Source organism: Mercenaria mercenaria, chromosome 13, assembly GCF_021730395.1.
Source record: "Mercenaria mercenaria strain notata chromosome 13, MADL_Memer_1, whole genome shotgun sequence".
NCBI classification, from domain to species: Eukaryota; Metazoa; Mollusca; class Bivalvia; order Venerida; family Veneridae; genus Mercenaria; species Mercenaria mercenaria.
In genome coordinates, this window is record NC_069373.1 from 5,412,351 (window position 1) to 5,429,455 (window position 17,105).

The window sequence follows — 17,105 nt, forward strand, 5'->3', positions numbered from 1 at the left end:
TCGTTTCTCAAGGTAAATATATCCCAGAAAACTTGGTTTGTCTTAGACAGCCTCGTTTCTCAAGGTAAATATATCCCAGACAGCCTAGTTACTCAAGGTAAATGTACCCCAGACAAACTGGTTCTTTAAATGATCCCAGTATAGTACCTTGATGAAAGTGTACCACAGACAACCAGGTTTCTCAAGGTAAATGCACCCCAGACAAACTGGTTCCTGAAATGTACCCAGTGTGGTACCTTGATGTAAATGTTCCCCAGATAACCTGGTTTCTCAAGGACAGTATGACCTGAACAACCTAATGAATTTGGGGATTAAAATTTTTGAAGATATTAAAACAAATGGAATTTTTAGCGCTTTTTGTGACTGCTCAATGTCTGTAGTCCATCGTGTGTCGTGCGTCTGTCAACATTTTCTAAAAAAATCTTCTTGAAAACCACTGGGCAGAATTACACCAAACTTCACAGAAATGACCCTTGGATGGCCACCTTTCAAAATTATTCAAAGAATTGAACTCCATGCAGAACTCTGGTTGCCATGGCAACCAAAAGGAAAAACTTCAAAAATCTTCTTGTCCAAAACTGCAAGGCATAGAGCCTTGATATTTGGCATGTGACATTATCTAATGGTCCCCTGTGAAGATTGTTCTAATTGTGCCCCTTGGGTGAAAAGAGGCCCCGCCCTGGGGTCCCAAGTTTTCATAGACTTATATAGGAAAAAACTTAAAAAATCTTCTTGTCTAAAACCACAAGACCTATACCTTTGATATTTGGTATGTAGCATTGCCTTGTGGTCCTCTACCAAAAATATTCAAATTATTGCCCATGGAACCTCAAGTTTTACATAGAAAATCTTCTTGTCTGAAACCGCAAGACCTAGGCCTTTGATATTTGGTATGAAGCATTGCCTTGTGGTCCTCTACCAAGATTGTTCAAATTATGCCCCTGGGGCGAATAGAGGCCCTGCCTCGGGGGCTCTTCAGTTTCATATAGACTTATATAGGAGAAACTGCAAGGCCTAAGCTTTTGATATTTAGTACATTTCATTACCTTGTAGTCCTGAACCAAATTGTTCAAATTATGCCTCTGGGGTGAAAAAGAGGCCCTGCCCGGGGGGGACCCAAATTTGACATTGACTTATATTGGGGGGGGGGGGGGAATCTTCTTCTCTGAAAGTTTAAGGCCTAGGCCTTTGATATATGGTATGTAGCATTGCCTAGTGGATCTCTAACAAGATTATGCAAATTATGCCCCTGGGTGAAAAGAGGCCCCACCCTGGGGGTCACTTGTTTTATGAGTAATATAGGAATAAATACTTCAAAAATTATCAGATTATATTTCCTAGACTGTTTAATTATAATTACCTGATGACCCCAAGTGATTAGGAGTCACTTGACTGTGACCTTGACCTACTTTTTTGTTTTTTAAGATATAGCCTTGAAATTTGGATGACATGTACAGTTTTGCACACCAATCTTAAAACTGACTTTCAGTGACCATGAATTTGACCGACTGACCTACTTTCTAATATTTTAGCGTCAGTTTGCCATTTGAAACATGTGGCTCATATTACTCAGGTGAGCGAATCAGGGTCATCATGACCCTCTTGTTATTTATTCAGTGGGATTTAATTTTCTTGGTTCATGCAACCCTCAGTGCATTATTTCATTATGAGCAGACACCTTGATAGAACCATGGACCTTCTGTTAACCAGCTGGATGGCTTCCTCTTATGAAGGATTCAATGCCCTGAGTGAGGCCCAAACCCACATAAGTCCAGGCAACCTGCAGCCTGCAAATTAATGTGTAGATATCATCTATAAATGACCTGCGACATGAGAAAACCAACATAGTGCATTTGTGACCAGCATGGATCCAGACCAGCCTACGCATCCGTGCAGTCTGGTCAGGATTAATGCTGTTCGGTTTCAAAGCCTATTGCAATTAGAGAAACCATTAGCAAACAATATGGAGCCTGAAAGATAAACCATTAGCAAACAATATGGAGCCTGACAGATTGCGCAGATGCGCAGGTTGGTCTGGATCCATGCTGGTTGCATATGCACTAGGTTGGTTTTCTCATGGTGCGGCTCAAATGTTTTTGCAAAGTAAGCAAGTAACAGGAACAGTTTATAACTTCACAGACCTAGTCTTATTTGTGTCTAATTAGAGATTCAAGAATGTGTAATGAAGTGGAATACAATCAAAATGTCTCAATTTTTAGTTTATATATTTCAGAGCCTCCAGAAGATGTCAAATAAGACATTGCTAAGCAACCTGAAGTCTTCAACATCTGTTGACCAATTCACATTGTTTGTTCCTGTAGATAAAGGCTTACAGATGAAGGTAAGTTTTTGTTTAGGTGAATGCAAACTATGGTTTTAATTCCCAATTGGTTAAAGTACATTTTTTGTTGTCACATAGTTAAGTATTTCTGTAACATATACTTTAATACAGACTTGTTCTATGTTTATGCCTCTCTTTCTAGGAAGAGGGTGGTATCTTGTTCTGCTCATGTCAGTTGGTAGACTGGTTTCAGAGAAACTTGGCTCTGAAGTGGTAAACCTTTATAATTGATTGATCACAGCCAGGTGATTGACCACAGCCAGGTCAGTAGTTCAAAGGTCATGGTCACAGATATGGCTTCTGCTTAATAATTGGGGGAAATATGGGCCTACAGTGGCCAGTCATCTTTGAGTGATTGGCTGTGGTCAGTCAATGAACCCTAGGTCACAATGACCTTAAGACTGATAATAGTTTCCAATCAAGACCTAAAAAATGCTTGAATTGTGCATGCTCATTTATGCAGCTAGTAAAGTTCAACTTGTAATGAATGAGGTATGAAAATACTTAACAATTTTATACATTTTTATTTTGAAACTAATTTGCTGTGGGAATTTGGTTAGTATGTTTTCTGTTCAGGCTAGGATAATATTTCTGTTAAGGCTATGATAATATTTCTGTTTAGGCTGTTGTTCATTCTAAAGATGATTTAAGGTAGTATCAAATTGATATACTACATCACTGTTTTTTGTTGGGGGTTTTTTTTTGCAGATGTAAATTTTTGCATTTTTACCTCAAAATGATGTTTTAATTTTTGTGTTTCATATTCATGTTAAAGTAAGAATTATTGTTTGTGTGTGATGACATAGTTATTTTAACTCAAATGAATATCTTTTATATTACAGATGTTACCAGAGACATCAGTGTTACAACAGATAGTTGTTTTTAAAGGTGCCAGTCAGCTGACAGTTCTTAGTCCAGTGGACTTCTCAAATATCACCATGACAACGCTGTCCAATCAAACTGTGACTGTCTCATTCAATATAACAGCCCAGAGTGTAAGTATATGTGATGGAATTTGATTGGTTGTCTAAGTTTATAATGAGAACTTTGGTTGGTTGCATAAGTATATATAGACATATTTGATTGGTTGTAGCAGGTGTGACCATGGATTTCTTATAGTAATTTAACTTACCTTTGATTTTGTTGTAAATCTTTGGTGTTCTTTAACTTATTTCTTAGGAACTGTACATACATATATATAGTGAACCTACCACTCCACTTAGTTGTGTATCCAAAAGGAAATAGCAGGAGAGGTTTATATGTTCATAAACATGATGAATCTTCAGAATTTTGGACATATGTCATACTAAGGATGGGACTTCCTTGTCCACAACTAAGTGGGTTTATTTTTCCAACATTACTTATGTGTTGTTCTTTTTAGATCACCTGAGCACGAAGTGCTCAAAGTTGAGCTTTAGTGATCGCCCTGTGTCCATCGTCAGTCGTCCGTCGTCAACAATTTGACTGTTAACACTCTAGAGGTCACAATTTCAGCCCAAACTTAATGAAACTTGGTCAGAATGTTACCCTTAATAAAATCTTGGACAAGTTCGATATTGGGTCATCTGGGGTCAAAAACTAGGTCACCAGGTCAAATCAAAGGAAAAGCCTGTTAACATTCTAGAGGTTACAATTTTGGCCCAATCTTAATGAAACTTGGTCAGAAAAATGTTGGACGAGTTTGATATTGGGTCATCTGGGGTTAAAAACTAGGTCACCAGGTCAAATCGAAGGCAAAGTTAACGCTCTAGAGGTCACATTTTTGGCCCAATCTTAATGAAACTTGGTCAGAATGTTACCTTCAATAAAATCTTGGATGAGTTTGATATTGAGTCATCTGGGGTCAAAAACCAGGTCACCAGGTCAGATCAAAGGAAAAGCTTGTTAACACTCCAGAGGTCACAATTTGGGTCCCATCTTAATGAAAATTGGTCAGAATGTTACCCTCAATAAAGTCTTGGACGAGTTAGATATTGGGTCATCCAGGGTCAAAAACTGGGTCACCAGGTAAAATCAAAGGTAAATCTTGTTAGCACTGTAGAGGCCAGATTTATTACTATATCTTCATGAAAATTGGTCAGATTGTTAATCTTGATGATCTCAAGGTCCAAAAACTAGGTCACCAGGTCAAATCAAAGGAAAAGCTAGTTTACACTGTAGAGGCCACATTTGTGACCATATCTTAATGAAACTTGGTCAGAATGTTAATCTTGATGATCTGTAAGTCAAATACAAATCTGGGTCAGGTGGGGTCAAAAACTAGGTCACTTGGTCAAATCAAAGGAAAAGCTTGTTAAGACTTTAGAGGCCACATTTGTGACCATATCTGAATGAAACTTGGTCAGAATGTTAATCTTGATGATCTTTAGGTCAGTAGGTCAGGTGAGCGATACAGGGCCTTCGTGGCCCTCTTGTTTAGCAAAAAATATATATGCCCCAAATAACAGCATTTTAAGTAAAGTGAGCACTGACATAATTAACTGGCATGAGACAAGCGTTGAGCGATTATAAGGAGCTCATATGGCTGTCTGTGTAAGACAGGATTTTCCCAAACTCAAGCGACACACTGTAGAATGAAAAAAAAGGCAGTGAAGTTTATTTATCCATGCATTCCTGAGAGTTTGGAAAATACCTGCCTTAGATCTACTCGGTCAGTCATATAAGATCATTCTTCTTGCCTACCATTATGATTATTGCAACATTTTCAAAGTATTATAAATTAAACGTCGTTCATACAGTATATCTTAATATGACTTCAAATTATGTGTCAGTATGTGCATATGTAGCTAGAAGGTGATCTCCTACACGGATAACCTTGTCTTTCCCTGCTAGATAGGCAAGAAAACGTTATATCTCACAAGTAGTTTATTTTGGAATACTCTGTCTCATTTATATCATGTTCAATGAAAATTCACAGGAGTTCTGGTCAGCAGATCTATACAGAATGTTATTTTTAGTGCTAAATATTTAAGTGTGTAGTATTTTAATCAATGCATGGAACAATACAATATCTTTATTGACATGAAGTATCTTTAATATTTGAAATATATTTTAAATTAAGGAATTACTTTCTTGTTTCAGTTCTTTGTGAATGGAACCAAAATTCTAAGTGGAAATATTGAATTTACTAATGGAATTGTGCACGTAGTAGCAAAACCGTTTACACAGCCAACTTTAGAGTCTGAGTCAGGTGGAAGCATGTCTGTTGGAACAATTCTTGGTCCTCTAGCTGCTCTCGTTGTCATAGCAGTAGTTGTTGTTGGGGTTATTTTGTATAGAAGGTCACAGGTGGGATACTGGAGAATTTTACAGACCTGGATAGCAAAGAGAAAGGTTAATATATGGGTTATTTGTTTTAAAAGAATTAATGTATTTATGATAAAATCGGTTCTCTGTTGAAAGTAGAATCTAATAAAACAGGTCTTCAAATTTTATGCCTTATATGGGGAAGCTTTAGCCCAATCCGACGAAAATTCAAACATGGTGGTGTTAGAGCCAGTTGTGTCTTTATTCTGTACTCATTGCTTGCATGTTGGATGTGTTATTAACTCGCTTTCATCTCAGGCCCGTAGCGAGAGGTAAAAAAATAGGGAGGCACTTTCTAGGGGGGTCCGGGGGCATGCTCCCCCTGGAAATGTTTTTTTCGAGGGTGCCATTTCGTGCGTTTTCCTGCATTTCAAACGTGTGTTTTGTTACATTGAAAAAATAAATGACATTTAAAAGATTCACGTACATTTTAGTTACATATAGATCTGAAGAAAACTAAGAATTTCAAAATAGCCAACGTATTTGCGATTATTGTCGCCCTAAAACGCTCATTTAAAGGCATATGGTCATGATTGCTAGGTTCTTACATTTCTGTTGAGTAAATAAATGTTCACTTATGAACTTTTTAGCATGATTGACATGGAACGAAAATTTGGAAGAAGCAACATAGTTTATGCATATACAAATACAATACAGATAGATTGACTTTAATACGTAATATTTTGCCAATCTTCATAAAACAGGTAATATTACATTTTAAAAAAATGTTTATGCTTGGATAAATAGTGCGTATGACATGCCAGATCTAAAAGATCAAATGTTGTCATAAAGTTATACTTATAAGTTAATCAAAATCTAAAAAGTCACAAATTTATATAAAAAAAGGTATAAGCGGGTGTCCATACTACGAAAATTTAATGAGGGTGTCTGATATAAGTTCTTAAATATTAAGTGACCATATATTTTTGAGAGAAACCTTATAACGAAGTTTTGAAATGATGCTGTATGTATAATTGTCACGTTTTAGAAATGATATGTCCAAAGGTGTATAAAGAACAAAACCGCATGATTGCAGGACTTAATTTATTCTGTTGAAATATCACCACGTTATATCATGCATGCATACTCCCGAGATCATATCTTATACTAGTAATAAGACTTAAAATCAAACGCTATGTCCAGTTGAATCCCATAACTTTAGAATGTCAATGATTTTAACTTCAACATTGGACCCATGTGCAAACATTAGCATAATGCCATTAAGGCGGCTTTGCAATGCGCTAAAATTCTTTCGCAAGAATATGAACCAAATGGCAGCGACAGTATAAGATGGAATATAAACTAACGGGCGCATAGCTTGTACGAAAACTATGCTATAGTATAATTATTCGTGATATTAAAAAAAAATGGAAGAAAATATTTTAAACAAAATAAAATGAAATAAGAGTGCCTCAGCTCGGTTATGTTTTAAAAGATGGTGCCTCAAAATATATCTTTCTTTTTTTTCGTAATCTTGGCAGAAAAACAGGGAGGCACCGGCCCTCAATGTAGCTACGGGCCTGTCATCAGCGTTTCAATGCAGTAATAATGGCCAATGTACAAATATGTGTCAGTGTTCTCTACAAGTATAACTAGATCTAATAGTATCCAAATATACATAAGAGATATAAGATGAATGACTTCATAAGTTATTTCTGTAGGAAGTATTCAGCTCCTACATTTATAGATGAAATTTTCATTTTGCACTTTTTGGGTGTGGTGGTTCTATATTGCATCCCAGCTGTGAACCATTATGTCTTTAAATTGACAGGCATATCCTATGTGCAGTACAATGTTTTGGCAGTATAGGAAAAAATAAGTTTACCATATCCAAGGCTGATGACCTTATATTTACAAATATATAGAAATGCAAGTTTCAAATGTGACACAAGTTTTCTATTATCTTTTGTCAAATTTATGTTTGCTTATTCTTGAATATTTATACGTTATTAACTTTGTATCGCGAAATATGCACGAGTTCTTCAGCGGAAATATGCAATATTCTTCCGCCGAAGAATGAGTGCATATTTCCCGATGCAAAGATAATAAACTTTTTATTACATACGCATCTACACGTATAAATATTATGTAAATGTTCAACAGCCTGACAATATTGAACTAAACAGAAATAAATATTGCAACAGCACACACTGAATTACGTCACGCACCCGATATGAAATGCAGGCGTCAGTGTATGGAAAAATATTGACGTTTCCGGTACCAGTGTAACTTAACGGGGAATAGAAACGAGTATGTAATAAAGTATAATACTGTGTTGATGCTAAAGTGTCTGATAAGCTGGCAGCAGCAGTTGCCTATAAATTTCAATTTATACATAGACATGTATATTTTATCCTCTTCACCATGACTGCTGAACTGTTAGTGTAGCATGGGAAAAATATGAAAACACTATGTTGGATAGAGGCTGATCTATGGGGTTCATCCAAAAGAAATGTCACTGGAGCCATTATAATGTGTTTAACAGAAAGAAAAAAAAGACACTCCCAAGTACCTTGATCTATCTAAAAATATAGAAGTCTATCGCATACTTATCCATATAAAGCATGGTAATGATAATCGCTGCACGTCACTGACGTTATTGACGTCAGAAAATGATATTTTTCTCATCATTTTGACGTTAATTGGTGATTGTCTTTGATTGGTTGCATTTCTTGTTTATGAAAGAAACGCTATTTTCGCCGCATTTCGCATGCCGCGAAATGTTGCCGTAAGTGAACTTCTAAGTTCTATGTACTTAAAACAACCAGACCAAAGAAAATAACAATTACCTGTGTAATCATAATTAAATAAACTTAATCTTGGTATAAATGATAAAATAATATAATGAACACAGTGACGTTACTCCTTACTCAATCCTCGTATTTATAGTTACATGGAAAAAGTATGGAAGTTGGATAGAGGCTGATCTATTCAGAGTTGCATGGCAAAAATATGGGAGTTTGATAGAGACAGTGAAGCAAAATCTACTGAATTAAAGAAGCATCTCTAGTTGGTCACGGTTCTATTCTTTTTTGTTCCTGAATGAAGATTTCACAACACAGCTTTTATCTTACCTAAAGAACGACTCAGTATATAACGATATATTTAAATGGGGTCATCTTTATCATAGTATGTTTAACTTGTGTGTTGACCGCACAATATTCAAGTTGAATCATCAGAACTACACTATGTTTAATGTGTTGAAGCATTTGCTTGTGATCATGTTAACACAGCATATTTAACACTGTATTTTCAGGATTCAGAAGTAGCTAGTCATGAAACACCACTTCATGTAGATAATGACGATGATGGAGGTGCCTCAGTTAGTGGTTTACCACACAGAGATTCTAGTTTTGGCAATCCACTGTATCAATCAGAGGATCTGGAATAGGTCAAATCCATTGTAAAAACTTTATTGTCGTCTGCTTCAAAGCATTGAAGATTAAGACATGATTTTATATTGACTATGATTTCAGCTTTGTTGTTGAGAAAAAATCAGTTTTGTTATTACAATAAATAAAAGTTATTGTAGTCGTTAGAAGTAAGAACCAACTTGGCCAGGTATTTAGTTTTGGCACACCTGACCATAAGGTATTGTGAAAATTCTTCTTCACCCTGTCTGTGAACAATTCTTTTGTCTTTTCACCAGAGATCTCCAGAGATCTCGCTTCAAAAACAGAAATTTATAAAATAGCACAATGTTAATGGCTACTATAGGCCAATTTAATATTGGGCAGGATTTGCTGAAGAAACAGCAAAGTTATAGCCCTTTAATTTGTCAGATCTCACATTGCTAACACATTAGCTTCCACTTTTCTGGAACAATTACATGTAATTTATACAGCTACACAGTCTTTGATGAAACCGAAAATGGAAAAGGTTTATGGCCTTTGGGTTAATCAGATTGCCATATTTCACGTGGGATGACACATAAGAAGCAACATTTCTTGAATTATTTTCAGGTAAATTACAAAGCTAGTACATAGTTGAAGACGTTGAGCAGTTTCCATAATGGGGCAAACTTGCAATTGCAAAACCAAATGAAAGACTCTTTAATACGTTAACATTGTCATGATAGAAAATAAAAGCATTGCTAGCACTCGAGAGCTCACACTTTCTTCATGACATACTGAAAAGTGGTCAGAATGTCAATTAAACCGAAGTCGAGAACGAAACTGAGTTATCTTGAGTTATTTAATGTAAAAAGGTCCTATAATTCTTAATACCACAGGGGGCACATTTTGCTAGATTTAAATGTAACCTGTCTATATACAATCTTGGTCATGTTGGAATCTCGGTCATCTTTAGTTGAAACGCAATTTTGCTTGGTCAAATTATAAAAAAAAAACCTTCACAATGTAGAAACCTTGTTCTACCTAATTTAATAAAACATACTCTGAATATTCGTTGTATAAAATCTAGGAAATTTGGAAACTTGATCCGCTAAGAGACTGAGATCAAAACCTAGGGATAAAAAACCCTGTTGACACTCTAAAAGTCCACATGTTCAACCTGCATAAAACCTAATCAAAGTGTAAGTAATTTAGGTAAAGTTGGAAACTTGATAATATTTTATCAAGGGGCCTTCATGCCCGAGTGATTAAGGTCGCTGACTTCAAATCACTGTGGGATCAAACCTTACTCGTGGCGTTGAATTTTTTATGTGAGGAAGCCATCCAGTTGGCTTACGGAAGGTCGGTGGTTCTACCCAGGTGCCCGCTCGTGGTGAAATAATGCACGGAGGGGCATTTGGGGTCTTCCTCTACCATCAAAGCTGGAAAGTCGCCATATGATCTGTGATTGTGTCGGTGCGACGTTAAACCAAACAAAATAAAATCTGATAAAAAAAATCAAGGTCACTATATCAAATCAGACAAAAACTTATACTTGATGTACATGAAACTTCAGAAATCTATGTCAATTTCGAAACTGGGTAAGCTGTGTATTAAGAATGTTTAGAAAAATACTTTACTGTATTTTATGAATTTTTTCCTGTCCTAATACTTTTTCATGCCGGGATTGAGTAAACTGATTGATTATACATCTATATAAATTCTGTCAAAGATCTGGCTTGTAGTGTACAAGAAAATACGATCAGGCAGAAACAAATCCGTATTTTACCCTTTGTATTGTATGTTGCCGGGTTATCATAACGGTAGCTAAATCTGAAATGTTGCGCACCTCGTGTTATCTGGCCAGATTAAGCCACCCATTGTATAAACCTGTTACATATTTTCTCGAGTACATCATGGAAACAGGATGTGTAGCAATATTTGCATATAACAAAAACCAACGATAGAGGATATAATGTGGCATCTATATATATATGGAGTTATTATAGTTTTAAATAGTTTGCAAGTATCTTAACATCTTCTGTTATATATCACGTTTTATATAATTTCCAGCTTCAGTTCTGTTTGTCAAATATAACTATGAATTAAAATAAGTGAAAAAATATTTTTTCTGTGCTGTGTTTTTACTGGGACTTGAAGAAGTCTAGACCGTAAAGATGCATATCGTGAAGGTCGACCTAAGACAACATTGAGCTCTTAATACTATTGATGCCTGGTTAGATATCTTATTGCGGAAGATGTGAAGTATTCTGTGGAAGACATAGCCACTAGGTGGGGATTTCAGATGGAACAGTTCACACTATTCTAACAAAACATATAGGTCTTCTGTGATAGGTGATGTAAAAGACATGGAACTCCACAGACGATCTGAACAGGCAGTGGATGAGAAAAAAAAAGAAAAACGCCTTGTAATAGCAAAGACAGTTTTGTTTTCAATTTTGTTTCATTCTTGTGGCCCATTTGTGCATATCCCTGTAAAACAAGAAAATTCATTACTAGCAGTTTCTAGAAGAACACAGTATTTAATTCAACCAAGAAATTGGCCTATATAAGAAAAAGCGCGAGTACTGGTTTGAAAGGCATTTTACTCCTTCATGACAGAGCTCCAGTCCATAAAGTAGTATCATACGAAAAGGTAAAAATACTTCAACACATCCATATTCTCCGCGACTAGAAAAAGTGTCATTGGAAACGCAGTCCACCAGTGCTTGAAACTGGTATCAAGGACAGACTACTCGAACAATGGATATGGCGTCTTCTGTTAAGGGGATATACTTGAGGGGTTGGTGTTTTAGGTAGATTTTCTCGTTCACATTTTTGAACCAGTAACAGAACTTTTTGATTCGCCCTCGTGTATGCAAGATGCCAGGTGGTTCTAACAAAATTATCGTACGAAAGGATAAATTTTATTCTGTTTAAGCTTTAGACTTTTGGCAAAAAAATGTCAAAACACCAGTGACCAGGTATAAAGAACAGAGGTAGGGAATTTTAGCATTTTCTGGCATATACCTATTACCATGAATTTCAACTTTCAATTTAAGACAAAGAAAACATTTCTATTTTACAATGGTTCAAACTAAATATGAAACGGATACTAGTATGTTAGAAATAAGCAACTTCATTGAAAATTAGCGGAGAAAAACTGCAAATGTTAATCATAAAGACCAGTAACTTAGCTAAATTCCTTCATTTCTGGGATCAGTATGAAATAAAAAGAAAGACACTCTAATTTTCAAAAATAGTTTTTTCTAAAAATCTAAGCACATCGAGCAAAAACAATGAGAAAAAATTTAAAGCACTTTTCATGTCCGGTGTCAAAACAGGACATTCGCATGATTCGCGGCAATATGTATATCCCGGTATTTAGTATACAAGATAATGATATGTATAGGTACTTATTAGATGTGATTTGAACCAGAATGTACTGATAATACAGTTACTAGTACTAATTTATTTTATTTAATCATTTTCTCTCTTTTTCTATAGTATCGAGCTATTTAAAGCTAATCGCCCTTAGTTCGGCTGAAATTTTTCAATGTATTCATTTCCACCAAGTTAGGCATAAAATGTATATATATGACACTGAAAAATAATAAAGTGTATAGTGCGTTGCAACGGTTCACAATATTTTGGTTATTTATAAGAATATCTTGCAGAAATGTTATGTGGATAGAATAAGTTTATACAACCAGTCACTTTCAAAGTAATCATTTTGTGGATTTTTGAGAAATTATTTTTCACCTAAAATGTGTGGGTTAGTCCCTTTGATAAAATCTGTAAAAAGATCCTTCGGAAGCAAAGAATGCAACCAAGAAGGATAATAGCAGACTGTTTGATTGATGTCTGTTCGTGGTTATGAAGTGTGCAACACCTCTCGCGCCCCCTAGCACCGGCATAAGCGGAACTCTATTACACATATGTTGAATGGACTCCATGATTCCAAAGGACCAGAAAATACCCAAGTACGGTGAGACTTTTTACAAAAAGAAGTTAATCTTTGTATTACGTCAGTACATAAAACATGTTTGTCAAAGATGCCCCCCCCCCCCCCCCACCCCTTTAAAATATGTAACTGGCAGTAATCATTTCTTTCAATTTGTTTCTTTCTCTTGGGCAAGGGAATTTGATCATCCCTACGACTCGCAGACAAATCCAGCATCATCCTGATGCTCTAGTTCTCAGTACATGTACCACTAATTTGGTTAATTGACTAACAGTTATAAAAATCCAGTTATCATGAAGGGTCAGCAGCGCTGTTTCTGGGGTGCTGTATCAAATATTCAGGCTTAGCCTTACTTATTTGGCATACTGAGATGACTTATTTTATTACCGTATCTGTTATTTTATAATTGCCGGGACAGCTACAGTCAATAGTTATCACGCGGTCCCAAAACGTTTTATTAAAACCAGTTCAGGCCATGCGCACACTGAGGTAAGGATCAAAGAAGGTGCAAATCATTAGACACGAAATAATTACAGGAAAACTGCCGTATTTTTGTTTTTGCTGAAAAAACAAATCTGATAAATGAAACACAAGCGGGTTTTCGAAAACATTTTTCTACTGTTGATAATATTTTTATTCTTAAAAGCCTTATAGATATTGTACATTCTGAAAAGAAAAAATTATATTGTTGTTTTATTGACTTCAAACAAGCTTTTGATTCAGTCTGGCGTGTCGGTCTCTGGCAAAAACTTAGAAACGAAAGTATCAATGGTAAATGTTTTCAAGTAATCTACAGTTTATACAATAATATAAAGTCAAAAGTTTCAACTTCAGAAGGATCAACACCATATTTTGATTGTTTAGTTGGTGTACGCCAGGGCGAGAACCTTTCCCCCTTTTTATTCTCTATATTTTCAAACGATCTGGAACAATTTTTGAATGATAGAAATGTATCTGGTGTCTCTAAGGATTATATAAAAGAGGGTACACGTAAATTCCTGAAACTTTTTATTCTACTTTATGCTGACGACACTGTATTATTTAGTGATAACCATAACGACTTGCAAAATGCTTTAAATAATTTTAAGGAATACTGTGACCATTGGAAACTCCAAATTAACACCAGTAAAACAAAAGTTCTTATATTTAATAAAGGGAGATAGTATCACAATACTAATTTTAAAATCGGTGACACAGAATTAGAAACAGTAACTGAATATAAGTATCTTGGATTATTCTTCACAAAAAATGGCAGTTTCAATAAAACAAAACAATATATAGCAGACCAAGCTACAAAAGCAATGTTTTCTTTGCTAAGAAAAATAAAATCCCTTTCTCTCCCTTATGATATGTAAATAGAGCTATTTGAAAAAAACGGTAAAACCAGTACTTCTATATGGAAGTGAAATATGGGGGTATGGAAATGTAGACATATTAGAAAAAGTACAACTTAAGTTTTATAAATATATATTTAATTTAAAGAAATCGACCCCATCGTACATGATATACGGAGAACTAGAGATTACCCCACTTTCAATTAACATTAAAAACAGAATTATTGCATACTGGGCAAGACTCATTGAAAATATTGAGAGCGACAGAATTACTAAATTAGCAGCAAAAATTTACAATCTTATATACGAACTACACTCAAAAGTCACAATGGCTAGACAGTGTTAAACACAACTTATGTAGTCTTGGGTTTCCGGGAATATGGTACAGTCAGAGCTTTATCAATAGTAAATGGCTTATTAGGGCGACTTTTCAAAAACTGAAAGACACGTTTATTCAAAACTGGTTTTCACAAATAAATAATACTTCAGCAACCAACATTTACAAGTATTATAAAACAAGTTTCTCTCGTAGCCCATATATTAGTAAACTATCACCTTATTTCAGTAAAACTTTGGTCAGATTTATAACTAGAAATCATCGTTTACCAATAGAAACTGGTCGGTGGAAAAATATACCACAAAACGAAAGAAAATGTAGAAATTGTCACGAAATAGGAGATGAGTACCATTATCTTTTAATTTGCCCATTGTTTAATACTGATCGAGATAAATATATTGATAGACATATAAGAACAAGACCTAATATGATAAAGTTTATTGACTTGTTTACGACAGATAACCATATCAAACTGAAAAAAAACTTAGTATAATGTGTGACAAGATAATGAAATATCTAATTAATTTTCAAACATACCTGTGATCAATTGACATCACACATATATATATCTCACCAGTTAAGTATATATTACTTAGCGCTTTTTAAAAAATATACATGTAGAAAATAACTGACTACACCAGCAGTCTAGCCAGACTTTCGATTGTACAGTTAGACTGCTTTCACAGTTGGTCAAGTTATTTCAGACTATTCTCTTGTATTTAAAGGTCCATTACTAAGGGAAAGTGAGTTGGCATTTTTTTTTCATAGCAAGTGCATAGACTTCTGCAAGACACTAAATAATGAAGATTGGCAGGTCAAAATTTACAGAAGGTCTTTGGAATTCAAAGTAATGTATGTGTATTATGTTGAAATTTCAATGAATCGACAGAATGACCCCCAGGTCTTTTTAACTTTCTTCATACTTCATAGAAAAATAATTATACATATACTGCGATTTATTTCGAATTTCTACATACCAACTTTCATTTTCCAATAAAATGAAATAGTTTCTGTGCTTTTTAAAAGAAATTAAAATGTTCACTTTCCTTAGTATTGGACCTTTAACTTTCTTGCTCGTCTAAAGCTTTCGTCTCTTCATTTTTTAGGCAGCTAGGAGTTCAATACATATTTATAATAAAACATATTTATAATACAGTAAACATTTAAATAATAATAATAATAATGATACGCACAACAACAATAATAAGAAGAAGAAACACATACGGATTCTTTCTTAGAGAAACAATTATTTTTCATAGAGCAAAGAAGATATTTTACTGTTAAGTGTATTACTGTGTTTATATATAAGAAATCAATCATTGTATATAGCCCTATATATGAACAATTTGTAGCCGTTTTCCTTTTTGTCATGTGATATATTACTGAATGTATGTATTATAGAAATGTATATGCTGATGCTGCCCACATAAAGTGGGACTCATGCTTATTTGTAAATAAACTTGAAACTTGTATTTTCCATTATTTTTTTTAATGGGGCATTAAAAGTATGTTGTTTAGCGGTTTATAATGCATTTTCAATCACAAAGAAGGTGCAAATCATCAACGATGTGCTTATTTAATTAAAATGGATTTTGAGAAATACATGTATGAATTAAGTAAAAATTATGTTATTTTTAGAATTAAGGCGCTTTAATTTTGCGCGCCTTGGGAAACCTGTATGCATTCTAACAGATCAAAAGTGAGACTATAATGTGGTTTGGGTTTATTCTGTTTTTAACATTTAACAAACGACTTATTAATGATACACGTATTTCGTGTGCGAGTGCATCACATGTGTGTGCGTGTGTGTATGTCGTGCTCTAGACCAGGTCCTTTGGTCCGTGGAACATAATAATGATTTATTTCCCTTTGACGTAATCAAAACACAGAAGGGTCATTTTTATTGAACAAAAAATTGGCTCAGCCCTAGGTGAACTTCTGCCCGAATTTTAGTCCCCTACTGGTTTCAACCGGAAGGACTGTTTATTCCCATCCATATATGTCTGTCCGCAAAAATTGTGTCCTGCAATTTCTTGGCTGACAGAAAACCAAATGTTATTTCAAATCCAAAATGGCTGCCAGTCGGCCATCTTGGGTCCGATCAGGAAAAATTATACGGCCATCAACTATATACAGTGATAAACATTTCCACAAAATTTAATTAAAAATGGCCTACTTATCTATAAGATGATTCCGGACACATTTTACGGACGGACGGCCGATGTGCGATAACATTATACGTCTCCTTTGACGTATACAAATATTAATAGCTTCTTTGCAATGAATTGTTTGTCACATTTATAATAGCTTCTTTGCAATGAATTGTTTGTCACATTTATATAGTATAAAACTTACTGTCTCAATATTGCAATGTTAATATGAAAACATTTATGATATTTAATTATGTTGAAATATGTACTACAAAGCTTTATTTTCGACATTAATTAAAACAAAACTTTCTTTGTCGACTAAGTACAGTGTACATGTATTT

The 17,105-nt window shown here is 34.8% G+C and overlaps 1 protein-coding gene across 1 annotated transcript in view; it reads left to right on the forward strand.

Annotated features, from left to right (window-relative positions):
- The window catches only part of LOC123530075 (stabilin-2-like), a 402,834-nt gene extending 391,730 nt beyond the window's left edge, over nt 1-11,104 (forward strand). The window contains exons 37-40 of the mRNA XM_053521032.1: nt 2,234-2,341; nt 3,184-3,336; nt 5,423-5,674; nt 8,904-11,104. Coding sequence (XP_053377007.1) covers nt 2,234-2,341; nt 3,184-3,336; nt 5,423-5,674; nt 8,904-9,038 — 648 coding nt within the window. The 3' untranslated portion in view covers nt 9,039-11,104. The remainder of the gene's footprint in view (nt 1-2,233; nt 2,342-3,183; nt 3,337-5,422; nt 5,675-8,903) is intronic.
- The last annotated feature ends 6,001 nt before the right edge of the window (nt 11,105-17,105 follow it).